The sequence below is a fragment of the Chelon labrosus genome (genome assembly GCF_963514085.1).
Source record: "Chelon labrosus genome assembly, chromosome: 10".
Taxonomy (NCBI): domain Eukaryota; kingdom Metazoa; phylum Chordata; class Actinopteri; order Mugiliformes; family Mugilidae; genus Chelon; species Chelon labrosus.
Genome location: NC_140360.1, coordinates 14,699,461 through 14,725,895, shown reverse-complemented (window position 1 = coordinate 14,725,895; position 26,435 = coordinate 14,699,461). Strand labels below are relative to the sequence as shown.

The window sequence follows — 26,435 nt, the reverse complement described above, 5'->3', positions numbered from 1 at the left end:
CAAACAGAATCCCCCTTTAGCGCACAGAGACATGAGCTCATGACAGAGGGTCAGTGCTTCCTCCTCTGTTGCAACTGCCACCAAACAATCATCCACATAAAAGCAGTGCTGCAGCTTGTCCACCGTCTCCTCCTTATGCTCATGTCCGAAAAGGTGTACCTTCATCCTGTATTCACATGGTGATTGGCTCTGGTCTCTTTGTGGCCACCAGAGGAATCGCAGCAGATCAGCATCATCTGGGAGCACTTGCACTTGGTGAAACATAGCTTCTATGTCAGCCATGATGACCACAGGTTCCCTCCTGAACCTGGTCACAACTCCAATTAGTGAGCTGGTTAGATCGGGCCCTTGCAACAGCTCTTCATTCAGAGATTGTCCTTTGTAACTGGCACCACAATCAAACACAACTCTGAGTTTTCCCTTTGTTGGGTGGTGGACACCATGGTGCGGTATGTACCAGACCCTGCCATTACTTCTTTCCAGCTCTACATCAGGAACTCTTTCAGCATAGCCTTTACCAAGTAGATCATTAATAAAGGTGTTATACTCCCTGTAAAACACTGGATCCCTCTGGAGCCTCCTCTTCAGATGGTTTTGACGTTGTTCGACTACTTTCCTGTTATTTGGCATGCTGATGTTTGAATTTTTCAAAGGCAGGGCGACCTGGTAGTGACCATTGACGTGTTTGGCTGACTTTGTGACCATCTCCATGAACCTCAGGTCTTCCCTGGACAGACCCACTTGTTCCTCCACAGCAGATTCTGGAAAGTCCATCTTAAATTGCTGTTGCCACAGTTCATCCAAATTTACAATGGACACACGGTTCACAGTTACTGGCTGCTCACAGTAATTGGCCTCTCCACCGTTTCCTGTCAGTGGTCCATTTACCGTCCAGCCCAGCATCGTCCTTATAGCGTAGGGTCCATTATGCTCACTGCGGATGACTTCAAGCGGTTCCATGGCTCGTGGGACATTCATTCCAATCAGCAACTCAATTCCAGCCTCAATCTGTGGTAAGGAGATGTGTTTTAAATATGGTCACCTTATCAGATCCTTATTTGTGGGTATGTTTGCTTTGTGGACTGGCATTGACAACTGAGTGTACGCTTTTGGCAACTCAATGAAGCTGTCATCTTCAAGTGCTGCCACCTCCAGCTCTGGCACGATGTAGCTACTGACCACCTTCTCCTGCCCCATAGTCCTGAGAAGAATGTTGGCTTTCTTCCCGGACAAATTGAGCTTCTGCTTCAGACTCTCAGTACAGAACACTGCAGTACTTCCCTGGTCCAAAAAGGCGTATGTGAGAATGATTTAATTGCCCTTCTTCACCTTCACTTGGATTGGCACGATAGGAAGCTTGCAATCCATCTCACCAGCCCCTGTAAGCCCACTGGAAACCAAGGTGTCGTCCACTGTAACCTGGACGCTTCTCTCAGCCGGTTCTGCAGTTGCCACACTGTCCTTATGGAGCGCAGTCGGGTGTTTTTGGCCACACTTCGAGCAGGAAATCTTCCTTTGGCAATTTTTGCTGATGTGTCCTATACACAGGCAACGAAAACAAGCACCATTTTCCTTCAGGAAGTCAATTTTCTGCGAGGGTGAGGTTTGTGTTTCATTTGTTTGATTGATATAACAGTGTCCTGAATGTTTCTGAACACAGGGTCTGTCAAGATTTTCACCTGTTTTTCAACAAAGTTGGCAATGTCCATAAACCTTGCTCTTCTATTGTACCTTTCCTGCAGGTCACATGCGTGGCACCTCCAGCGGTCTCGGAGTTTGTACGGCAGTTTTTTGATGATTTCCAACATGTTTGTGGGTGTGTTCAGATAATTTAAATACTGCACATCCTCCATAGCGTTGCAGGATCCACGCAGAAAGAGGCCGTACTCCTGGAGGGCCCTCACATCTTCTGTTTTAATAGTGGGCCATGACAAAGCTCTCTCCATGTATGCTGCTGCCACCTTTTGCTCATTACCATAGTGCTCTTTCAATAGAGGCTTCGCCTTCACATATCCTCTGCCCGGCTCAATGTACTGACAGCTCCTCACTAGCTCCTTTGCATGCCCTTTGGTGTACTGTTCAAGAGAGTAGAGTCTGTCACAGTTGTTATTGGTGTTTCGCTTGATTCCATTTTCAAAAGCTTGAATAAACGAATGGTATTTGAGTGGGTTACCATCGAAAATGGGAATTTCCCTTTTTGGGAGTGCTGAGAGACATTGTTGTTGCATTAAGAGTGTTGTAATTTCATTTTGTTTTCTCATTATGTCCAACACACTGTCATTTTGTGATGCATCAGTTTGTGTAACGTTGGTCACAGGATCTTCAGGAGCCATTAGATAACGTTGGAGCATGTAAGAAGGACCTGGGAGATGTTTTATGTCAGGTAAGTGAGTGACTTTAGGCTTCACAGCTGTCTGTGTGGTTTCAGTTGCATTGGGTTTTAGTTTAACTGGCAATGATGGGACAAATTCAGTAGCCTTGACATCAAGTTGTTGTTTTGAGCATGTCCTTTCATAGTATGAGTTCATCCCATCTGAAACCTTTGACTTTGATTTACTGCCAACACTGCCTTGTGATTTTATAACACTTAGTTTTGCCATTTCCTCAGCGATTTCATTCTCCAGTGAAAGCTGTTCTCTTCTTTTGCGTAGCTTTAACTCCTCTTCATCCAATGCATGTTTTTCCTTTAATGCCTTTTGTTTTGCTGTCAAAATTCCAATATTTGTTTCCGTTTTTAAGCGAGCAGATGAGCGTGAGGCTAAGGATGAGGAATGATGTGAGCGTGATCTCTTGGTTGCATTTGAGATGCTGTGACAGGGCTGTAGTTCATCCTGAGGATCTTGTACAGTGGGAACAGGTACAGGAGGGTCAGCAACAGACAAATCCTTGCTTTTTTCGACAGGAACTTGTTCTACATGGTTTATTTCCTTTGGTGGCTGCTCAGAAGTATTTGTCTGAAGTGGTAATTTATTTGAGTTATCATGCGGATTTTCCTTTTTCCATTTTTCCACTTGTTCTTTGAATGCATCACTGTAATCCATAATGCTAGAAAACCACTAATTTTGTTTTTTACCTTCATCATCAGGAAGCAGTGGCAGTAATTCATTGTGCAGGTCAGTGGCCTTTTTACACAGTGCATTCAAGTTATTCAGTTTGTGACAAAGTGGGTGAGAACCACACCATTTGTCTCATTTACTGTTTCTGCATAATCATGTTTATTTAATATTTGTTTGTCAAATTCCACCTTTTTCTGTAATGTGCCTACACTTACTATCCCGGGTTTGTTTGTGTTTGCATTATATTTGGTTACAAATCATACTCCAATATTTCCATATAAAATCAGACACGAACAAGTATTAAGTTAAAACTAGTTTATTTCAAATGTGCATTATTTAAGTTAATTGTTGATTTACTTACCATACCCACCATGTGTTCCAGAGACAAAAGAAGGGAAATTTGGATTTCTTCCTGCTTTTAAGGTCTCTGTGATCTCATCACCGAGGATCACAGACAGAACCATCAATGGGGGTATTTTGCAATGAGGTTATAGTTTATTTGTTTGTTTAAGATTAGGTAGAGAGGATAAAGAGCAATGGAAGTTAAAGGCCAATGGAAAGGTGCCGGAATGGAAAAGGTAAGTGACAACTTTTTTTGGACTGGAACAACGCTTTGAGTCTGTCTCCTACTAATTCCTATCGCTCTGGCCAGGCTTCCCCACACAGTTGTGAGGGGATTTCAGTTACATCTTCTTTTGATTTCATGTGCGCTTTTATTTGTGGAATAAGCGCTTTGATTTTATTAACGGCACTTTTGCGCTCATGCTGCAACCGTTCGATTTTATTTTACAAAGCTTTGGCCGTCAGTTTGATTTCCCTTTTTTCATTTTCCATGTTTGAACATTCAGCAACAGCGTTTATTTGACTCATTTCCATTAGATTGTGTTTTGTATGAAGCAACACAATCACATTTCATTCAAAAGCGCATTCCAAATCCATCCATAGACATTGCATTTAAATTCATTGACAGAGCAAATTCGATCCAAGCATTTCAACAAGCAATAGGCCTTTAGACTAGCCTGACGAGCCAGACCCACATTAAATGTAGGGTCTGGGCACTCTCCATAGACAGGGCTCAACCGGAGGGGTGGGATAAACGGTTGTCTTTCAAACTCCCTCTCCACGCAACAGGATAGCGCTATAACCAATCAGAGCAACGCAGAAGGTGACGTAGTCAGAGCGACGGAAAAGAGAGTTCCTTTCTCAGAGAAAAGCTTAACTTCAAGTCTTTCAGAGTGGCGGCCAAAGCCGATTCGAAAGAAAGTTGTTCACTAGCAGCAGCCATCGCTCTGGTAGTTCTAGCAGGATGGGGAATTCACGCGTAATTCACGGAACTTATAGAGAGCCGAAGTCCCGCCCCTTCCGATTGCCTCCATGGGACCTATCTTTCGAAAAAATATGAACGGCGGTCTATGGCGAAAGATAAATTATTTTCTGGTCCCGATCGACTTGTGCCTTGGATTATACATATATTGTTTTTCAGAATAAAAAATGATTTTTGTCTGTTTGTCGCAAGATAGTTAAGTAAAACGCTATGGAAAATACGTAATTAAAAGAACTACAAGTCCAAGTCGCTTACCGCTTACCCGCATGCTGGCGCGTACAGAACCGACCAAAACTCCCTTCGTGTAACTACAGCTCTCGACATAACCCGATTTATAATGATTTTCACCTCGTTTGATGCTTCTGCCTTCGTCCTGGAAGAAGACGGTAAAGCTCAACAAGGAGACAGCCATAGTTCTCTCGCAGGTCAGTCGTCATCATGTTAAGCCCGCCCACTGACTCGTGATTGGCCCGGTACATCTTGGATTTTTCGAAATCTCAAGTCAACGGAGAGTAACTAGACTGCCCCTGGAAGCAAATGTAATTTGCTGCCGCTAGGGGCGCGTCTAGATTCTAGGCTACCTTTAGACAGCATCAGCCACCACGTATTTATGCCACAAAGTCCCGACATCACGATCCAATAAAGCAGGGAGAAGTTGCGCCACCCTCAATGCGCCAATGCAACCAGCGTAACATCCATTTAATACATTGTCTTCATTTGACACAATGCATTCCAATCGAAGCGGATTCCTTAATCCACAAACATTAACAGGTTCAGGCCTACCTGTTCCCAGGTGAATGGATGGCGTGGTGTAGCACTAGCTGTGGCACCTTTGTTCTCGGGCTTGTCGTTGTGACGACTTGGTTCTTTGGTGCGGCTTGATGATTTTCATTAAACGCCTTTTTTGTTGACAAAATGTTGCGGCTTCCAACACAAACCTTTTAGCCGCTGAAAGTATGAGGTTGGGTCCTCAGGTTCGCAGATTTGTGACGCGCTATAGGAGGTTGTGATGACGGATAGTACATTTATTGTGGTGCATTTATTGTGAACAACAGCACAGAGCTATCACAGCGCAGCAAAGATGGATGAATGGAAGAATGAGACCAGCGGATTAAACAGATAAAAAGGGTAATGAATGAATGAGTAGAGGTCAACAAAAATTACGGCTACTACCCAACCCTGACTCTCTCATCTGATGTCACTGGTGAGTGCACACCTTTATGCACACACACTTCCGCACGCACACACACCTACTCCCACGTGAACCACCCCTTCTGCAACACACACACAATCAAGCACCCCGTACTCCTCTCTCTCAACCTGTATGTCTCTTACAAGTTTAATAAAATATACAAACTACATGACCAGTTAACTCTATGAAAGTTGTTTGATGCAATTTGTTCACAAAACCATATATATATAATCGCATACCTGCCAACACTCCCGATTTATGCGGGAGTTTCCCGATTTTTAAAAATTTCTCCTGTCCTGCTCCTGATTTGTAATTTCTCCCGCCATCTCACGATTTTTTAAATGAGTCAATGGTGTTTCATGTGTCCTGGTACTTGACAACCTGGCAACCCAACCCAAACGCTCCCGCCCTACGTGCCTTGTGTGCCATACGTCACTGCCCACGTCCAAGCTCACGTCAATTCCCGGGCTACACAAAATGAGCAAGATGGAGACAACAAACGAAAAATATGCTTCAGAGTTTCAATCTGCGTGATGTGACACGTTCACCTTTGTCGTCGCGAGTCACGTAAGTGTCTACCATGCCTTTTGTAAAGTGTGTCGGGCCGTAAAAACGATGTGCTAAACGCAAACAAGCAGTGGAGGCACAGAAAGGAACACCAACATCAGGTCATTCTTGCTGAGGGGCGTCATGGCAATGCTGGTCGCGAAGAACAACTTAAGCAAAAGTGTGTCCTTATTTTGACCCCATTATTAAGGGGGTAACTATATTAATTTAATTTAATTTAAGTTAAGCAAGTGCTCAACAGACTGGAATGTCTTCTCACCCAAGCGTCATGTGCATTAGACAGACATGACAGTGGTATTTTCTTGTCAAGAAAGCAAATAACCATATTTCCCACAATGCTCATTGAATATTTGTTAACATTTTTATGTGAAATTAACCTTAAAATTGAATTACATGTGGATTTGTGCTACAAAGGACACAGCACGTCATTTTCGTCCAACAGAAAGTAGTTTATATTGCTCAAACCTTTACCAATAAAGTGGAACCAAATCAAGTCAAATACAAACAATACCTTTTCAGTTTTTTACCTGAGTTTTAACACGCACACGTAAAGAACACAACGGCACCCAAGGAGAGTTCACATGCATTTTGACCTTGCTGCTGATACATTAGAAATTCAAGAGCGAGGCCGAGTTTGGATAAAGCTTTTGTGAAGTTCAGTGAATAGTTGCTCAGTTCCCACACACACTGGGCCCTAGCTTTGTTGCTCAGACTGTGGCAGAGATACATTAGGGCGTGAAGAGGTCTCGAGGATTGAGATTAGCCACCAGACAGACGTCGTAGCTGTCGTGCATGGCAGCTCGTCTTTCCACCACAGTCCACACATTGTCCGCAGGATCCAGTTCCAAAATCTCCTTGGTGATGATCTCATGACGGCCTGGAGCCACGGGAGAAAGTATGTGAGTAAGTGACGGAAGACCAAAATCTGATTTCCAGACTCATCATTAAGCTGGCATTCCCTAACTCTAACAGAGACTGGTGTTTGTGCAGCTGAATTTAAGCAAAGGGCATTTACCTCCAAGTGAATCTGGTAGAAATATTCATGGAGACAATGGAAAAAGGGTTGTTAAATAGAAATTCACAGGCATTCAGCAACTGACCGGCCCCTTTGTAGTATCCACACAAGTAGATCTTTCCCTCTACTACTCCTGTGTTGGAGGCGTTGGTTCGAAGGGAGAGTAGAGATGTGGGGAGGGTTGGTCCCACCCTCCAGGTGTCTGTATCTGGGTTGTAGATCTCCACCGAGCTCAAACAACGCCGTGATTGTCCGCGGTCCTCTCCGTCGCATCCTATACCACCTGAGAACACACACGCTTAATCTCGCTTTCATGAGGAAAATGCTGTAACGCCAATACGATGCTTAATTCAGTTGTGTTTTCTGACCTAATATGTAGATTTCTCCATTCAGGACAGCCGTGCCGCAGCGGTACCTTGAGTACTTCATCCTGGCGGACTCTGTCCACCTATCTTTGCCAGGGTCAAACTGAAAAACACGGTTACTCAGCTTGTCGGGCTCGTCATCCGGCTGATGCTGAGGGACAAGAACAGAGGTAGGAAGATGAAGAAGACAAAATACAAGAAAATGGAGTGATAATCTGAGAGATGGGAAGCAGCTTTGGAGAAAATGTGGCAAACATTGGACTGAATCTTTCAGACTCTCACTAAGAACCAGTACTATGATACTATGATGTTCTCTCAGACTCATCTCAGAGCCCTTGGGTCTTGGTAATGTCTTTAACGCACTTGCTTGATGTTACCAACAGAGGGTGCCAAAGACTTGATTTCAATTTAAACTCACTGACGGACAATCTCATAATCACATTTAGACTCAAATATCACAAATTCTGGCATGTGAGATTTTGTCACATTGCCTTTTTCCTACCCTAGACAATAGTTATAACTATTCATACTTTATGACAAGATTATTTATGACAGAACCCATTGCTTAAAGAGTTTTCCATAAATGTTTTCAGATGAAAAGCTGAGCCATTCTGATACCTATGGGGGGAGAATCTTTTTTTGCAGGTCCACTGGCCTGATAATGAACCCGCATCATCTTAATCAAAGAAACATTGCTACTCCTTTTTGCTCATTTGCTACTGCACAACAGGTCTGTGTACCTGCGGTGTCCAGCCGCCCAGCACATAGATATGTTCATTCAGGCTCACAGCACTGTGGCAGGCTAAAGGGAGAGGCAGAGGAGAGAAGCTGAGCCAGCTGCCTCCTCTCTTCAGCGACCATCTCTCCACACTGTTGGTGATGACGTAGTGATTACGCACTTTCATCTGACCTCCTATCAAATAGAGGGCATCGCCTGCCAGCCCTAAAGCATACATGTCCCTGTATGCTGCTGAGCACAGCTCCACCCAGCTGTTCTCCTCTGAATTTTTGTACCTGGAACATAAACAGACGGATCTGATTTACAGTGAATGGCAAAAAAAATTTATCCACATATGCTGTATACACCGATCAGGCATAATATTATAACCAAAATTGTCACAAGATGGTCAATGTTATTTACTTCTTACACTTCCAGTGGTTTTAATGTTGTGGCTGATCGGTATATGAAAAAACTATATATTAACACATACAATACACACCTGTAGATATCAACCCTCTTCATCCTGTGTTGGTCTTCTGCCTCTACGGCCACCACTATGTTGTTGTCTCGAGTGACTGCTCCTGCTGTGATCTGTCCCACGCCTCCACAGCCTCTCAGTGGAGAGGGGATGTAGTAGATCTTTCTTCCATGGGGGGCAAAGCAAAAACTCAGGTCAGCAAGCCCTCCACGTCGGGCAGGGACTCCCTCCATATTCACTCCGCCCAAACACAGCAGCAAGTCAGTTGTCTCCATGCCATAGCGAAGAGCCGGGCGAGGTGGAGCTGATGTTTCACAGAGCCCTGAGGTCTGCAGAGCAGCGTCAATCATGCCAAAGCACTCAGCATCCCGAAGAAGCACCTGGGAGACCCATTTTTAAGCATTAAAGTTAGTTATCTCTAGATAAAAGTCATTTTCACTTGGCCCTTCTACCTCTTCCCTCACCGGGTTTCTCCTCCTTGCTTTACGGAGAAATCCAGGCTCCACAAGCTCCAGACGGACACGCCTGAGTAACCCCACAGCCTGTGCTTCACTTTGTGAGTCACCCCTGCGCTTCTCCACCCAGCGCAGCACAAGCTCCAACACAACCTCTTCCTGTGATATGTTGAGATCATCTGAACTCAGCAGATCCCCAAGACTTTGGGCATCCAGCTCCAGCACTTCTTCTTCCTCACAGACCTAAAGAAGGAATGATAACCAGTCCATATTGTAGGGAAGCCAAGACTGTTGAAGCAAATTTTCATATCGAGTTATGAACTATTTTTGAAGCCTCACCTCTGTAAAGTGCTGGCAGAGATATCTGAAAGCGCAGTCAGCCAGACCAGTTGCTCCCAGGTCCCTGGCCCAGTGATACAGACCGACACAGTTGGATGGATCCATGCGGGCCTCCATGTGACTCTGACACAACCTTTACTTGATAAGAGGAAGGTGATGATGAGAGGAAAAATCTTCAGTACTTTTTCAATGATCCACCACATAATAACAATTACTGGAATAATGATAAACACCCCACTTTCTTCCCCTGTTTCTTCTCCCACCTGAATGCTCCTTCAACGTGGAGCAGAAATGCAGCAGCTGCCACACCCTGGATGTTGTCATTGGAAAGCAGCAGTTCAGCACGGTACATGTAGTCCAGTAGAAGCTCCAGGATCTGACTAGGAGTGTCTCTGAGAGGTACCTCTGCTCCTCGTGTCTCCTTCAGACCACAAGTAAACATGGCCTGGACAAAATTATTTATCAAAATATTACAACTACGGACTAATGGCATTGCAATATAACTTCAGTAACTTCCCGTGTGTGCGTCCTGCATGGCTCTACCTGAAAGTAAGGGCTGAATGCAGACAGTACCACCTTGTGGCAATGAAAGGGAATCCCCTCTGCCAGCAGCACCACGTCAGTGAGCTCCTCCCTCGCTCTCATCTTCTCCAGCTGTCTGAGCAGAAGTGAGCCATGCTCTGCCTGCGCCGAGTGCCGCTCCTCAGGATCCATTCTTGATTGTCGTTCTGGATGCCTGGACCGCTTTCTCTCAGCATAGAGGTGGAGAATCTGTGGTGGATTTGTGCTAAACACATCAGTCAAAGAAATTAGAAAAGACATGAGGGGGTAATTCATACGCACTTGTGCTTAAAGTACCTATTGACTTTCCACTGCTTCATTTGTGCTGTTTTCAACTCAGGTCAAGCAAATATACATTATGTCAGCGTATTTCTATCAAATCATTGTTTTTTGATTAATTTATTTTTTATTCTACTATGAAGGAATGTTCTCATCTGATTCCAACATTTTATTTACTTTATCATCTCCTTCTCACACAAATTTTAAAGTGAGGTGATTCAAGGACAAGTGGAAACGAATACAGCTGTTTGAAACTGTTTTCTTGAAATTGCATGCGAAGAAAAAATGTTTTCTTCAGTAAAGATTGATTGGAAAGTAATCCCTTTCATTCAGTTTAATCCGCGTAAAGACACCCATTTGGTTCCACTTTCTGTTTCTTCCAGCTGAGCTAATGAATCACTGGTAGGTGATTTGCCTGAGTGAATTTCCCGAATGTTCAAAACATTGTGGGCACTTGGTTGTTTCCTGAAACACAAGTGAGAGACTGCAGGTAAAATCCCTTTCTGACTTTACAACAGTTTAACCTGTAACCTTTACCAAACACAAAAGAGAACACAACAGATTGTACAAGGGGAGCACTGACAAGAATATAATGTGTCGTACTAATACATCTCATAACTTAAACCAGTACTTTCAGCAACACACAGTTGAACTCTCACACTGTATATTTGTCAGTAAGGATGTTAGGCGCTGAATGGCCTTGCTCCATTTGGCCTCTCTGCTACATGTTACCGTTGAGCGAGCAGCTGGTCTGCCAAATCACATGGAGTCACACCGTCAGTGGGTGAGCTAAACATACACAGCTCACCACGCAGACATGCACAGGCAGTTCACAGCGTGAGCCGTAGCACATTAGCATGACTTTAGCCAAACGCATGCAAAATTTGTCATCATACCACCGGTGCTGTCCGGGAGGCTATCCCAGACCAAGGTCTAAAAGCCTCACTGTTTAGGTCCCTTCAACTAAAACACAGGCTGGTTCATTTTTGTTTGTTGACAGATCTGTCTTGTGTTCAGTGCTGTTTGCTGTGAGAGAGCTGCAGCAATTTCAGGCTCACTAGAAAAAGTTTAAAATAGACCAGCACAAGTGCCAGTGGAGCTGTTGGTCTGTTCAAGTTTCCAAAAGTGACCGTGCAGTCAGTTCTTGTGCTCATTCATTCATACAGCTCTTTTAAGCGTCACTTTCTTTCAGATAAAAAGGTGCAGATTTCATATAGAAAGTGCATATATGCGATAAAATACGTTTCATCACATCACATGTACAGACCGTGTGATTCTAGACTTAAGATGCATCATCAGGAGAAAGGTAGTAAGGGTCTGAAGGAGTTTTTTCCATTAGTCAGAGAGTTATCTGAAGGCCTCTGAATAAATATATAAACGAGCAGTAATGTTTACTACAGTAGAGTACTACATTTTTTGGTTGGGTGGCCTCTTGTCAAATTTCAGATGTTTATGAGGTTGTCCCAGCTCTACACAAAACAGATTACTGTGTTACTACTGCTCCACAACAATGCTCCCAGAATAACAAACTGCTGCTTAGAAATTAACTTGTTGGAAAACTTTTTTACATTGCTGTACTTGCATCTTTGCGTGACTTTACTTCATCCATCTCAGGGACTGTGTCAAATGTCAAAAGTTTTTCACTTTTTTTGTCTGCTACTTATTTAGTTACTACTTTGGAACATTACATATGGAAGACTTGTAGAAAGTAAAAAAGGAATTTCATATTTTGTCCATGTATTTTTATTGGGCATTTATAATACAAACATACAAACATAATAATTACAGAACACGTAAACAGAGACAACAGCAGAAACAGAACATGACAGGTTGACCAAAAAAAAAAAAAAAAAAAAAAAAAAACCCCAACCACCCCCCACACTCTGGAGCAGACCTGCATGGAAAATTTCACGAGAACCATGCTATGCATAGGAGACCGAATGTTAAGTTAGGTTCATATTAGCAAGGTACTGTATAAGAGGTTGCAAAGTTGCGTCAAAATGTTGGAGTCTGTCTTTCAGAACATACCTTATTCTTTCCAGATGGAGTGTATTAGGTAATTCCTCCAGCCACATCTTAGATGTTGGTGCGTTTACACTCTTCCATAACGTAAGAATCAATTTTGTCACTATTATAAGACCATATGAAATAAAACATTGTTGTGCTTTGTTTAATTTGTTAAAGGTTTCAGACACCCCAAGAATAATAAGTAAGGGTTCTGGCTTTATCACAAACCTCATAACCTCGGACATTATACTAAAAACACCAGACCAGAAAGAGTAAATTTTGGGGCATAGTGCATAACTATGAAGATGGGTTGCAATGGAAGATTTGCATTTATCAAATATAGGTGATACCTCTGGAAATATATTATGTAATTTTTCCTTAGAGAAGTGGAGCATGTGTATAATGGCATTTCATATTTTAGACTCATTTTGCAGACTATCGTCAGAGCTCATCACCTGAAAAAGAGCAACAGGAAGAAGTAGAGGGAAAAAAAAGAGAAGAAGAAGACAGAGAAGGAGGAGGAGAAGAAGAAGAGCAACAACAAGGAGGAGAAGAAGAGCAACAAGAAGAAGAAGGAAAAGAAGAAGAGCAAGAAGAAGGAAAAGAAGGAGAAGAAGGAAAAGGAGAAGAGCAAGAAGAGGAGGAAGAGGAAAGAAGAAGGGGAGAAGAAGAGCAAGAAGAAGAAGAAGGTCAAGGCGGAGAAGAAGAAGAAGACGAAGCAGAGCAACAAGAAGAAGAATAAGTAGGAGGAGAAGAGGAAGAAGAAGAAGGAGGGGGAGGAGAAAAAGAAGAGCAAGTAGGAGAAGAAGGAGGAGAAGAAGAAGGAGAAGAAGAGCAACGAGAAGGGGGAGAAGAGGAGAAGCAGGAGAAGAAGAAGAAGGAGGAGGAGGAGCAGAAGAAGAAGAAGAAGAAGAATATCATCATAATCATCATCTTTATGGGTATGGTGAGTCCAGTATTATGTTTGGCTATTCAGAACTCCTAACTACACTTAGCCATCATGGCTACCACAACATTGTGCAACAACATGCCATCCCATCCGGTTCAGTGTCAGTGGAACCATCATTTGTTTTTGAACAATGAAACAATGAAACAATGATACAATATACACCGACAGGGGATATAAGGGTTACTAACCAAGAAGAAGAATCGTTACTGACAATTCTGACCAAGAGTGGATAATTTAATATATACATGCATATACATTATGGAATGTGTGTACAAATGAAACATATGCATGATCACAAAAAAATATCACGTGGCTCGCGTATTTGGAAACCTTAATAATCGCTAAACTCAGTGGTGAATATGTAGCTATTTAACACATGAAGTTATAGTATGCTTGAAAGCAGGTTTTATGGCTGTAACTCAGCAGCTCGGTGCAGCTTTGACCCTGCCATTGACGCCTGCTGTTGGCGCCTGCCATTGACTGTTGTGGAACATTTTATGGGAATCTTTGGACAAACGATGAGGCCATCAACTGAACACACATGGTCAAACAGTTACAAAAATCCATACACACGAAGCACACGATGATCATTCTGTAGACAGGTTCAAATGCGGAAGGGTGTGTGTGTGTGTGTGTGTGTGTGTGTGTGTGTGTGTGTGTGTGGGTGTGTGTGTGTGTCTGCTTCCCAGACGGGTTATTGGAGGTTAAAGTTCCATAGTGTGTTTTTTCAGGCTAATTGTGTTTTCACACACAGTCGAGCATACCACTTTACGCAACAGTGGGAGCAAGACGTTTTGCTCCTTGCAGTTTACAGGCAGTGCAGATTAATTAGTGACATCTAGTCAGGATGTGTATGCATTGTCTGGCACGTGTGAAACATGATCGCTTGCATGTGTCGGCGGGGGTACTGTCACCCTGCCAGCTCTGAGTCCCACTCTTCAATCAGACCTTTTGCCACTTGTTTACCTCAGAAATGCCTCACATGACAAGGAAGAGACTGAATGAAGCGTTGAATGATGTGAAAGATATGACAAAAAAGTTGCTTTAAAACAGGGGTAATTTGAGGTAGAAAATACTCATTCTTTCCGTCCATTCATTCTGTGCACACACATTTTAATTTATTCAATGACTCCTACTCATGCTCTGCCTTTTCCTCCAGCACTGCCCTAAGGCTCATATTTGTGGCTTTAAGTACATTCCATAGATGGCAAGTACCAGCTGTATCTTCAGTCTCAGCTGTGTGCTAACATGGAAAAATAAGACTGTGAACAAAGCTAATGTAATCTTCTAAACATTAGACTGTAAACATTGTCACTGACATATGTTTGGCCTGCACTACATGACATGTATTTTATTTTTTTACCCTTTTTACAATCCTTTTTCTTCTTTTTCTTCTTCCCATACCACAATGCAGCTCGAAAGTGTGTAGTAACACTTTCTCGATTTCTCACTCAGTTATAACCACAATGAAAAGCTGTTCTGCCATTCCCGCGAACAACTGAAACCTTTTCCAGAAAGTGGGTCAGGAAAAACATTGACTTTTTCTGGCCACAAGAAAATCTTCCACCCTTAACTTGCTATCACTTAACAAACACTTCATCTCCTAGTCCCTGTAGTTAAATCATCTATCTAGCTATTTACCTTTTGATAAGAGTTCATACAAGCAAAGAGGTGTGCAGCAGCTACACCGGTACTTAGAAGACTAGCGCGGGGATAATACCCGCATCAATCACGTCAAGATAACATGAATATGTGTCTTTGCCCGTTTATCCTGTTTCTTATCCTATGCAACGCATTCTCTTCCATTTTTGAAGTTGTTGCAACATTCCCTTCAACAAAGATCATACAAACGCTGCATCCATGCTGTTAATGTGAATTAGAACAACAAAAGTCTGTGAAGATTCTGTGAAGAGTCATCCAGGTCATGGTGTATCTAAAACAAAGCTTAAACAAAGGCAACTGAACTTGTTTGAGTTTTCTTGAATACGTTTCACCACTCATCCAAGTGGCTACTTCAGTACGTGAAGAGAAATAAAACAAGTCTTGTTTCCTTTGTTTTAGACTAAACTAGATTTAAAGTGTTTTGGATGCCACACTACAAAAGTGACTCACCAACTCGGGATGCTTTTAAGCCAGGAGCTGTTACAAGGTGTCCAATAATTTGAATAAATTCAGAATTGTTAAAGAAATCAACAACCATATATTAGTTTCCCATAAATCTTGCACGGCTGTAAGCTGAGGAGTTCCTGCAAAGTGTGTAGCTAAAATAATAGGGACTGATTGAAACATCCAGCCTCTACCAACTGGTAGTAGCAGAAATGCAACCTTTAGCAAAGAAAGCTGATCTAAGCATGAGTATGTCTTCTAACAATATGGCCTTTTTAAAAATAGTGTTACACAAGGTGAAGCGTACACGTCTAACATGGATGAATTTTGGATGAAATTTGTGTCTGTGTTTGTTTCTTAAACCTGTCCACATTATGTAAGGGCTTAACGGGACCAATCTGCCCCACAGTGTTTGCTCCCTCATGCTTTCTGCTGAACTGAATGCTTATGGAGCTATGTATGAATATGCATGTGCTTACCAATGTTTGTTCTCACAGTTCATCCCTTCGGCCGTGCTTGGTCATCAAAATGTTCCAGAGTTGTAACAGCGCACATTTTCATGTGTGTAACAGGAACCGGGGGTTAATGTGTGCAAGAATGTTCCGTGGCATGTCCAACGCTCATCTATTGCTGTTAGTTATTTCAGTGACAAAAGTGAAATGCACTCCTGTATGCCAGTTGTTCCTTCATGCTACCTGCCAGCCAGGACTTTGACATGGCTTTGCCAGGGCTCACTCGATAATATAAAAACCCAAAGACGAAAAAAACCCTGTTAAGATTCAACTATTTAAAACGCGTCAAACGTCTTCCTGAACTGTGCTGCTGCAGGGGTGAAGCATGTACAGACAGGCTTTGAAATTAATCTCTAAATAAGAAGGCGCACTGAGTGAAGCTGTTCTTATCAGCACTTTGTCCAGAACTGAAATGAAATAAAACGTAATAAAATACAACAAGGCTATACAGTTTTATTCTCCAGTGACATGATCATTTACTTTGACCACTTAAGTGAACATAAGCATCATTAAAATGTTCACCGCCAAAGACAACACATAAAACATAAACCATAAAGGATACGCCTACACCATAAAGAACATCCATTGTACTGTATTTCTGCCAAAGCACGACACGCCGCTATGCTGCGCAAGTTGCATTCAAAGTAAACAGTGATGCTAAAAGTTGAAAGACAAAAATTACTTATGCACGGCTCAATATTTATTTCCCTCTTTCCCACTAAATACAAACATCTCTCAATGCTAACCAATCTAGACTTTAATGTTGTTCATATAAAATGATTTTGTCTCTCATCAGATTTTTCTACACTGACGTTTCCTCCTTAAACCTGCTTATCTCAGACTTTATAGCACACCTCTCCCTTTCCTTTAAACACAGACTGATCATAAAGCCCAATCAATATTGAAAATCATTTTGACAAAGACCCTATTAAATGTTAACTAGCTCAACATAAACATCCCACAGGTGATGAAAGGGGCCCTGTCAGCGGCGTGACTGATGAATGTGAGTTATAAGGTCATTTGGTTCAAAGGAAAATGCCCTTTCACGTATGTCTTGAGGCTCAAGTGACACCTTGGGTACTTTTAGGTATATGGATATGGATTATATGAGAGGGTAGGAAATCTGTAAGGTCTGAGTTTGGTCGAAACGTGAGAAGACGTCGATCCGCTTATGTAACTTCTTGTTCGGTTTATTTTATTTTTATTCTCAGAGATAGCGGGCAAAAAATGTGACCTTTAAAATAGCAAAGAAGCAAGTGAGTGACCGCTGATTTAGTGAGGAAAAAAACAACATAAACAAATAAATCGTAATAATAAAATGTACAAGGAAGTATGCAAAATCTGTTGATTACCATAGGTCATCTGGTTATTATAGGCACTTTAGACACAAAATACAATAAACATATTAGACACAGTAGCGCAATAGGTCCTACTTTTGCTGTTGGCAATAAAAATGTTGTTGCTTTATCTCCCAAGTGAGCTATAAAGATAAGATGTTTCGGACAATATGGCGCGTACACAAAAATGCGGCCAGCACTTCATTACAGAAAAACTCCAGTACAAACTTTGCTCCTCAACATAGAACTAAGAGTGGGTGTTAATGAATATGCATTACATTATGCCATGCATGTTGCCATACTGTTCATTACCTGCAGTTTTTTTTAACCTTTCCCAAGGTTTACCCTAATGCAGGTGTGTGTATGCAGAACAGGGACATGTGGGACGGTGGCTGCTCTGTTATAAGAACAGGGACAGGGCAGTACCTCCCACAGTCCCACAGTTGTGACACCTGTAAGTAGCTCTGAATAGGACCCTAGGGCAGAGAGTAGGACGGCAGCTTTGCAAGGGCCCGCTGAATAAGCTCGACGAAGCGGCAACATGGAGGAGATGGACCTGTCACCCACGGACTACTTTGTGCAGAGGGAGATTCTGGATGAGCCACGCTTGGATGAAGTGGCACAAAAAGGGACGTGGTCCACTAAGCCAACACTGGTTGAACGGGTGAAAGAAACCCTGAGGTAAAAAAAAATAGAGAGGAGTGTACCGAGAGAAGGGAGGCGACGCTTGCAAATGAGAGAACTAAATAAAACGGACACAAATGGGATGTTCTTCTAACTGCTTGCTAAACCTGTCCACTTGCATGCAAATTATTTCTTTCTTTATTTTTAGTTTAATTAGTCTGCACAATCCTTGAAAACATTTTTTAGTTGGAAGCTTTTACAATGTCCCGTGATATACCATATAAAACTGTTGAGCGATCACAAGTACATGGTGCACATTCAGAGGAAGATAAGACCTAGTTTATTGAGTTTCTCAACTTCGTCCAGGAAAAAATAAATGAATTCTTCTCTGAGGCTGGCATTGTTACATTTTAATATAATATATTGTGTGATTTGTGGTGACTGAGGTGAACAGTAGCACGTCAATATGTTGCAGCTTATGTTATCCTGAGCGTCACTCTTCTACAAGGCCGGCTGATAAAAAGTGTAACAGCTGTTGCAATTCTCAAGTCCCACTGTAAAGTAACACATTATTGTAGACTAACACATACCTGTATTTTGCATCCAGCCTGTCTCTTGTTGGCTCTGCATAAATGTTTTGTATTTCTGCAATAATTGTTTCAGGTGTTCGGTGCCCAGGCTGAAACACACACTCGTGAGTTGGTTGCCCGTCTTCGGCTGGCTGCCCCGTTACCCCTTCAGGGAAAGTGCCATGGGGGATGTGATATCTGGCTGTAGTGTGGGCATCATGCATCTGCCGCAGGGTTTGTATGCACGAATGTGTACACCAGAGGGAGCTCAGAGTCTATCCATGCACCTTGGATAAGACTTTAGCTCGGCATTCAAGTTCCACATTCGGGAGCATGCGTTCTCTTTCTTGGCATGAGTGCCGTGAGAGAATTGATGGCACCTTCATCGTCATCATTCGGGTTAGTTTAGCATAAACGCTGGATGCAGGAGAAGAAATAAAGAAAGAAGAAGAAAGAAATTGTGGCATTACTGGAGTCCGTTCTGTCTCATACTCATCAAAAAAGAGAAAACCAGCCCAAATGTGAAACTATTCCATTAGCAATCATTGAATTGGTTTCAGTAAGGTAACATGCTTACATTTTTTTTGTTTTACCAGGCATGGCGTATGCTCTTCTGGCTTCCTTGCGCCCAGTGTTTGGCCTTTACACCTCCCTGTACCCAGTGCTGGTCTATTTCATCTTCGGTACCTCCAGACACATCTCCATAGGTGAGCTGAGAGGGAACATGTGTGTAGACGGCTAAACTGATTCTACCTTCAGCCTTTGCGCGTAAATGCATGGGTTGACGTGCTTGTGTTTTGCATGCCAAGGCACGTTTGCTGTGATCAGCATCATGATTGGGAGTGTGACAGAAAGGCTGGCACCAGACAGCAACTATATCGTCAATGGGACGAATGAGACGGGCAGTTTGGACATCGATGCAAGGGACGCGCAACGAGTCCAGATAGCATGCTCGCTCACGGTCTTAACAGGAATCTTTCAGGTGCGTGCTTCTATGTGTGAATCAGTGATTTGAATTAAATGCTAAGAAACACTGTCACTACTTTTGATTAACCCGCTGTCTACCGTCCCGTCTTAAGATCCTGTTGGGTGTGTTGCGGTTCGGCTTTGTGGTCACCTACCTGTCTGAGCCACTGATTCGTGGCTACACTACGGCGTCGGCATGCCATGTGTGTGTCTCTCAGCTCAAGTATCTGTTTGGAGTCCAACCATCTCGCTTCACTGGTCCTCTGTCACTCATTTATGTGAGTATGTTATGATACTTGCACTTCGGTACCCTGCATTTACTGACGGCCCTGCTCTGCCCACTGAGACACATGTGCTTGCCAGGCAACATTTTCCTCATGGAATAAGAATGTGACACAGGGTTACCGATCAATGTGCAAAAAATAAAAATAAAAAGCTGCATTCTTGCTGTAGCGTCACATGTTAAGGGAAACAGCTGGGATTCATTCAGCACATCACTACAAAATTAATTCAACATCAGTTTTGATTTCAGTCTTTGTTCAGCTCTCTGTTAATTCTCTTTTTCCGTTGCCCAGACTCTGGTGGATATTTGCAGGTTGCTGCCCCAGACTAAAGTGCCGGAGCTGGTGGTTAGCCTGGTGGCGCTCACTGTTCTCATCGTAGCCAAAGAAATCAATGACTGCTACAGACGTAAGCTGCCGATGCCCATCCCTATAGAGCTCATAGTTGTGAGTCCACCCTTTGCTCTTTTCTCACTTCCTTCTATATTTCCTCAAGGAGCTAGTGCATTCATTTAATTGTCCAGCAGGGGGCATCATGGCTACAAAGATTATTCAGGATTGACCTCATTTTACAACTTGCTGAAAAGGGGCTGTATATGTGGAAAGTAATGATTCACCCAGCTATATGATGCCAAAACTCTCTTTTTTGTTCAACAGATCATCGCAGCAACAATCATTACCCACTTCTGCGGACTCCCTAGTAAATACAATATTGATGTGGTTGGAGAGATTCCCAGTGGGTACGTTCAGCTTTGTGTGTTTCTTTAAACGTGTGTGTGGGCAAAACAGAAAGGGAAAGAGATGGGCCCGGATTTGGTTGAAAGTCAGGGACAGCTGCTGGTGAAAGAGTGTTTACCAGATGGCAGACGTCAAAGTTCCACATTTCATCGTTATCAGATATGCTGCGGCGCTGATAAGACAAAGCAACGCTCTCTACAAAGAAACAGGGTCACGGCTTTGTGTGAGTTACTTTCTAGAAAAGGAGTTCCCTGAAATGTTCACATGAAAACTCCTAGGCGAATAAGGTTTCCCCAGCAGTCATGAAACAGTTAAAAGTGAGCAGAGCATGACAGCAGACTGCAGTAATATCCACAAATGCTTTGAAAACCTCAACTCAAATCCCTAACCTTAACCCTAACCCTCAAAAATTTCAAAAACCTAAAGCATTTTTGTTCCCCGCTCCAGGCTCAAGCCCCCTCGTGCTCCAGACGCCTCCTTGTTCTCCAATGTTGTAGGTGATGCCTTTGCTTTGGCCATCGTGGGCTATGCCATCAACATTTCCCTGGGCAAAACGTTTGCCCTCAAACACGGCTACAAGGTGGACAGCAACCAGGTGAGGAAAGACAAATGCACACCGTGGAGAGTAAGAGTACCGCAGTGCGCAACAACTGACAGAGGAATACTTGGAGTACCAGCTTCAGTCTGCGAACTGTCTACAACAACTAAAACTATGACCTAATATTAGACTTTATTCTCTAGCCACTCACAGTTGGCCCCGATCGGCGCATTCAGCGTGTCATGGACCAAGCCTCTTCTTAACTGCAGATGGGAATAAGTTTACAGATTTAGGTTTATCTTTTCATTTTGTGTTTCTGGGGCACGGTTCAGTTCAACTAAGCTACGTTCAGGTCGTTTGTGGGCTTAAGCTCCAAAAACAATACAGTGTTTTATCTCAGACTCAGACTGTAGCTGTAACAGCATGACAGACGCAACAAAGCAAAAATGGTTTTAGGTCATACCAACCGCTCCCTCAACACATTTTTAACAGTTACTATCTCTCGTTTGTTGAAGCTGTGAACTACAAATGAGTTATTCTAGCGCTATAGTCACTTGTTTGAAACAACTTTGCTCATAAATGGCAATTTTTCTGCATGTTTGTGTGAATATAGGAAAAGAGGTTTCTCTTGTTTCTTCATGATGCCACAAGTCATGCTTATGGTAATGAGAGGCCGTAGCTGGATCACATAAACGCCCCTAAGGGATTGGCTGGACATTCATTGTCTTCTCATTGTCCTCATCTTTATACCGCACTATGCCCTGGGATTGGACCGCCCTGTCTACCTTTTGTGAGCAATTCATGCTACGTCATCAGTTTACTGGAAAAAATGTCCCAGCATACAAAGAAAGTCCCTAAAAATCCCTAAAAGTACCTTGTTCACACGTAAACACTCTTGCAGGGGGGGCCTGTGACCGGGGTCATTCTGCTCTGGAGGGAGATGGGTTGGGAGCACTCAGAGCCTCGAGGAGCTGGCTTGCTAAAAAATTAATGCCCATCAAGCTTCACCCAGTCAACTGTCTTAAATAAACTGGCCGCGGCTTGGAGCGTAGCAGTGACCCGGCCATAAATTTAACGAATAGCCCGCTAACCTTATTGATCCAAATGTCAAGACATGTCAGCCGAGGGCTTGACATTAACGTGTCTATATTGGTATCAAAGGTCGTCTGCTGCTCTGCTTTTATATGTGCAACTTATTCTTTTTAACCAATGTGCTAAGCGTCTGTCTGGCTGCTTCTCTCTCTTTTTTTTTTTTCCAGGAGCTGGTTGCCCTGGGATTTAGTAACGCTATCGGCGGCTTTTTTCAGTGTTACGCTGTGACCTCCTCCTTGTCTCGGAGTCTCGTCCAGGAGAGCACAGGGGGCAAGACACAAGTAAAAACCAACACGTGTGATCGAACTGCACAAATACATTACTGTGTAAACGCTTCAGGCGCTTCATTACCAAAAGTAGAGGAAAGATTCTCTTGGCGGATATGTTGCCATGTCTTATGTGGATTTGGGTTCCAGTCAGGCGTCTGAATCATAGTGGTTAAAAAACCTGTGAACCTTTGCACAGTAATCTACCACTGATTACATCTTATGTTCTTCTTGAGACCCTTTATTGGACAATAAGTGTGTGTTTTCCCCCGTGTGTGTCTTGTCAGGTTGCAGGGCTGGTATCCTCCGTCATTGTGCTCATCACCGTTTTGAAAATAGGCTCTCTCTTTAAAGATCTCCCCAAGGTAACACTCTCCCTGCTGTACCATTTTGTACCATTTCTCACTAACGATCGGCGTCTCTCCCGGCAGACAGTTTAATAACCACGTGTGAATTCATCTCTCTGTGTGTGTGTCTCAGGCTGTCTTATCCACAATAGTGTTTGTGAATTTGAAAGGAATGTTCAAACAGTTTGCAGACATACCTATGCTGTGGAAGGCCAACAAAGTTGATCTGGTAAGACTTCATCATCTCTAAGAGTCACGCTGCTCAGCTGAAGACTGTGCACACCTCACCCCAGTGTTGTCTGTCATACTGCCCTCTAGTTGGTGTGGCTGGTAACGTTCACAAGCACCATACTGCTAAACCTGGACCTGGGTCTGGCTGTCTCCGTTGCCTTTTCCATGCTCACTTTCATCTTCAGAACACAAACGTAACTACACCCCGCGAATGATTAATAATTGATGCGCATGCAAACATAATGAGGAGCATTAATCAGATTTTCACAGAGCCGCAGAGCTGCTGTAATCATGGCACTTTAATACCTTTCAGGCCCCGATACTCCATCTTGGGCAAAGTTTCAGGAACTGACTTGTATCTGGACACAGACACCTACAAGGAGGTAAAGATATTGCTTAGTATCACGTTCATCCGCAGACACTTTGAGGGCAGGTTGAATTGGATCGTAAAACCACAACAGTAGTCATGTAGATAGATGTGCATCTGTTCATTCATATTCTCAGATATCTAGGGTTAACGTTTCCTCAGAGGAGAGTTCATTATCAGTGGAAAGTGATTCCATTTCTCTAGGAATCTCACAATCAGCATGAAAATGTTTCCACTTTCAAACCTAACCACATTCACTGTAGCCAGTGTTAGCATGCTAATCCGCTGAACTGACATGGGAATCATGGGAAACAGCAAGTCGTAGTGCGTATGTGCTTAAGTACTTCACAGGGTTTCTAGCGTGGCTGCAAACTCTGGGTTGACTGGTCCATTACAGAATTCACAGTTATTATAGTGCGTTGACCACAAAAACGTCAGAGGAAGAAAGAACTAGCATTACAAGATACTACATGTAAATGAGAAACTACACTTTTCTTCCTGGAATTTCTGGAGGAGCACTCTGTGGATGGAGTTACATCCACTTTCAATAGCAGTTTAGTCAGAACATAACTGGGGCAGGAGCTAATAAAATAAAAGAAAGTGCGTATGTGAGCGGAACAGGGTGTTTCAGGGACTTTCTGAAGTCTTCTGCTTCTTGATTTTGCAGGCTAAAGAGATTCCAGGAATTAAAATCTTCCGTTCGTCCACGACTATCTACTACACAAATGCTGAGATGTATTTGGAGGTCCTGCAAGAGAAGGTGTACATACGTGTGTCCACGATCGCTTGCGCGTGGGCTGTGTGAGCGTTTCGTTGCAACGTAGTCCCTTTCCGATATCTGCATTACTCGTAATAGCTTTCATTATCTCTCCCTCTCGTCTCACTTTCTGTTCTCTCTCCTTAATGGCATGCTTGGCTTCTTGCACAGAGCGGAATTGAAATAGGGAAGCTGCTAACGGCAAAGAAGAAACAACACGCAAAGGAGAAACGCCAACAAGAGAAGGAGAAAAAGCAAGCCAAAAAAGAGGCGAAGAGACAAGTGTGTTATTCTAAACGACACATTTTGACACCAGTAGGTTATGATTTTCAAGTTTCTAATGGTTCTTGCCCCTTTTCTTTTAATCTTTTGGCAGAAAAAATCTTTGAACAACCTGTCTGATAACTCAGTCACCTTGAAGAAGATGACTAAGAGAAACATCCCTCACTCTGGAGTTAATGGTGCAGCCTTAAACTCAACAGAAACAGCTATAGGCCAAGGCCAAATTAACTTGGCTTACCAGTCCGACCCAACCACGTCAGACTCAGATTCAGTCTCAGGCAGCCATGATTATGACAGCATCACCCACGTTTCCGACGACGTGGATGAGGAGAAAGGAAGGGCCTGCAGATCAGGCACGCACAGCATCATCTTGGACATTTCCACGACCAACTTCGTGGACACGGTCTCTGTGAAGACACTGAAAAATGTACGCATTTGAAATGACACATTTAATCATTAAATATCAAATATGTAAGCGCTGCAACAGATACACAGTAAAAGGAACAACGGAAGACAAAAACAAACACAAAACAATGTTTGTCTTTTTCTCCTAGATTTTCAGGGACTTTGGAGAGGTTGGTTTGGACATCTATCTAGCAGGCTGCCAAGGTGAGGTACACGCCAGACAAAACATAGACACAGTTAATGTCCTTAATGCAGAGTCTGAGGCTTTTCATAATGAATGCATCAAGGACTCCGCCTCAGTGGCGCCGCATTGTGCCCTGTCGGACACGTCAGTCAAACATAAATATTCATTTCTGGAATAACAAAATGCCCCCCCCCGTGCATTAATGATTTCTCACCATCGCGCATCCCTTTCTGTCTGCATGTGCGGTCAAATGTCAGCCTGCGTCGTGGAACAGCTGGAATCGGCAGATTTCTTTTCCGATTCCATCCCAAAGAGCAGGCTGTTTGTCACAGTTCATGACGCAGTGCTTCATATTCTCAAGAAAAAGGGGACAGACAGACTTCATTGCCTAGTGGTAAGTCACCGTGCACATCTCTACTCATCACCAACCACTGCTGTGATTTCTATTCTGAATCTCTCATCCTCTCAACCCAAATCTTCTCATTCTATTTTTTATTTTTGTTTTTCAGAATGATGTTGCCTGCATCGCCCAGATGTGACCAGCAGGGGTCATCAGATTGTTTCAACTCCAGCAATCTTCCTCCTCCTCCTCCTCTTCTTCGTCTGCCAGTACAGTTGCTCACCATTGGTTGCCACTGTCTCCTCCCCTTTCAGTGGGGGAGAATGCACCATCTTGACATGGCGGCTCGTTTCCATAGAAATACTGGGAGCCGTTGCTGTGGCAACAGGCTTTTTATGATATCGTCTAATGAGATAGCCAGGCAATACGTCATTGCAGCTCTCTGGCCTGTGGTGTGTGTGAGACACAAAGAAGGGGCGGGGGTTGAGTGGGAGAATGTAACACCGGACTAATAGGAGTCTGTATTTATAGCCTGAGAGCGAGTGAAAGGTTGATTGTAAGGAGAAACTCATATTCTGAGAGGTGATGTTGTAAACACATAACACAAGGTAGACCTGCTTGATAAAATGCGTGGGACACACAGGCCAGACATGGTCACGTGTCTGTCAGTCTGTATCATTAAAGAGGAGGAAAGCCATATATCTCCAACAAATAAAAAAAAGAAATCAATAATATCTAAATATATGGGAGTGCCGCTCCCTCATGGAGGGGTGCTTAATTCTTCCACGACCTCTCATTTGGCCTGCAACGAACGATGAGCTAAATGGCAGATATAGAGTAGTGTGTGCGTGTTACATTTGAAGAGCTGGAGCAACAAAATACGAGTGTATTTATAGTAGGTATTCTCATGTCTGAGTCCTCTGACATTGAGCTCCCTTCTATTTTCAGTAGTCACTGTCATCTGCTATTGTAACTATTAGTAGCTGACCACAGTCCAGTAAGACGCTAAGTTTTCCATGAACCGAGGTGGGGTGCATGGCCCAGCCAAAGATAACAACTCCCAGACATACACTTTTTTTTTTTTGCTTTTCAAAAATATATTCATGAATGTATTTGAAAGCATCAAAGGTTTGATGTTAGGAGGTCTGAAGGATGCATTTGTGTGTGCTTCTATACTGGGTAAAA

General features: G+C 43.1%; 2 protein-coding genes across 2 annotated transcripts; one reads left to right on the top strand and one right to left on the bottom strand.

Annotated features, from left to right (window-relative positions):
- Positions 1–6,475: 6,475 nt before the first annotated feature.
- On the bottom strand, positions 6,476–10,299 carry LOC311494039 (kelch repeat and BTB domain-containing protein 12-like). The gene is made up of 9 exons (XM_084552881.1): positions 10,056–10,299; positions 9,776–9,957; positions 9,513–9,645; positions 9,183–9,416; positions 8,740–9,098; positions 8,260–8,533; positions 7,523–7,670; positions 7,240–7,437; positions 6,476–7,016 (listed from the first exon to the last, which is right to left on the bottom strand). Exons 1-9 carry the CDS (start codon positions 10,224–10,226, stop codon positions 6,868–6,870), a joined length of 1,848 nt encoding a protein of 615 aa, XP_084409007.1. The 5' UTR covers positions 10,227–10,299; the 3' UTR covers positions 6,476–6,867.
- Positions 10,300–17,031: 6,732 nt separating this feature from the next.
- LOC311494952 (solute carrier family 26 member 6-like) lies at positions 17,032–25,302 on the top strand (the record flags this gene model as incomplete). Its single annotated transcript, XM_084554235.1, is given in 19 exon segments — positions 17,032–17,944; positions 18,551–18,690; positions 19,053–19,163; positions 19,266–19,438; positions 19,536–19,700; positions 19,998–20,150; positions 20,361–20,443; positions 20,889–21,036; positions 22,239–22,352; positions 22,625–22,702; positions 22,818–22,913; positions 23,003–23,109; positions 23,229–23,298; positions 23,950–24,042; positions 24,211–24,321; positions 24,416–24,748; positions 24,876–24,930; positions 25,168–25,271; positions 25,273–25,302. Coding segments are annotated over 19 exon segments (2,304 nt in total). The 5' UTR covers positions 17,032–17,804.
- Between the last annotated feature and the right edge of the window lie 1,133 nt (positions 25,303–26,435).

Excerpts from the sequence above, each read along its gene's own strand:
- LOC311494039 (XM_084552881.1), bottom strand. The coding sequence starts at position 10,226 with ATGGATCCTGAGGAGCGGCACTCGGCGCAGGCAGAGCATGGCTCACTT. Across the intron at positions 9,646-9,775 it reads CACGTTGAAGGAGCATTCAG|GTTGTGTCAGAGTCACATGG; the intron begins GTGGGAGAAGAA and ends TATCAAGTAAAG. Across the intron at positions 9,417-9,512 it reads TCTGCCAGCACTTTACAGAG|GTCTGTGAGGAAGAAGAAGT; the intron begins GTGAGGCTTCAA and ends TTCCTTCTTTAG.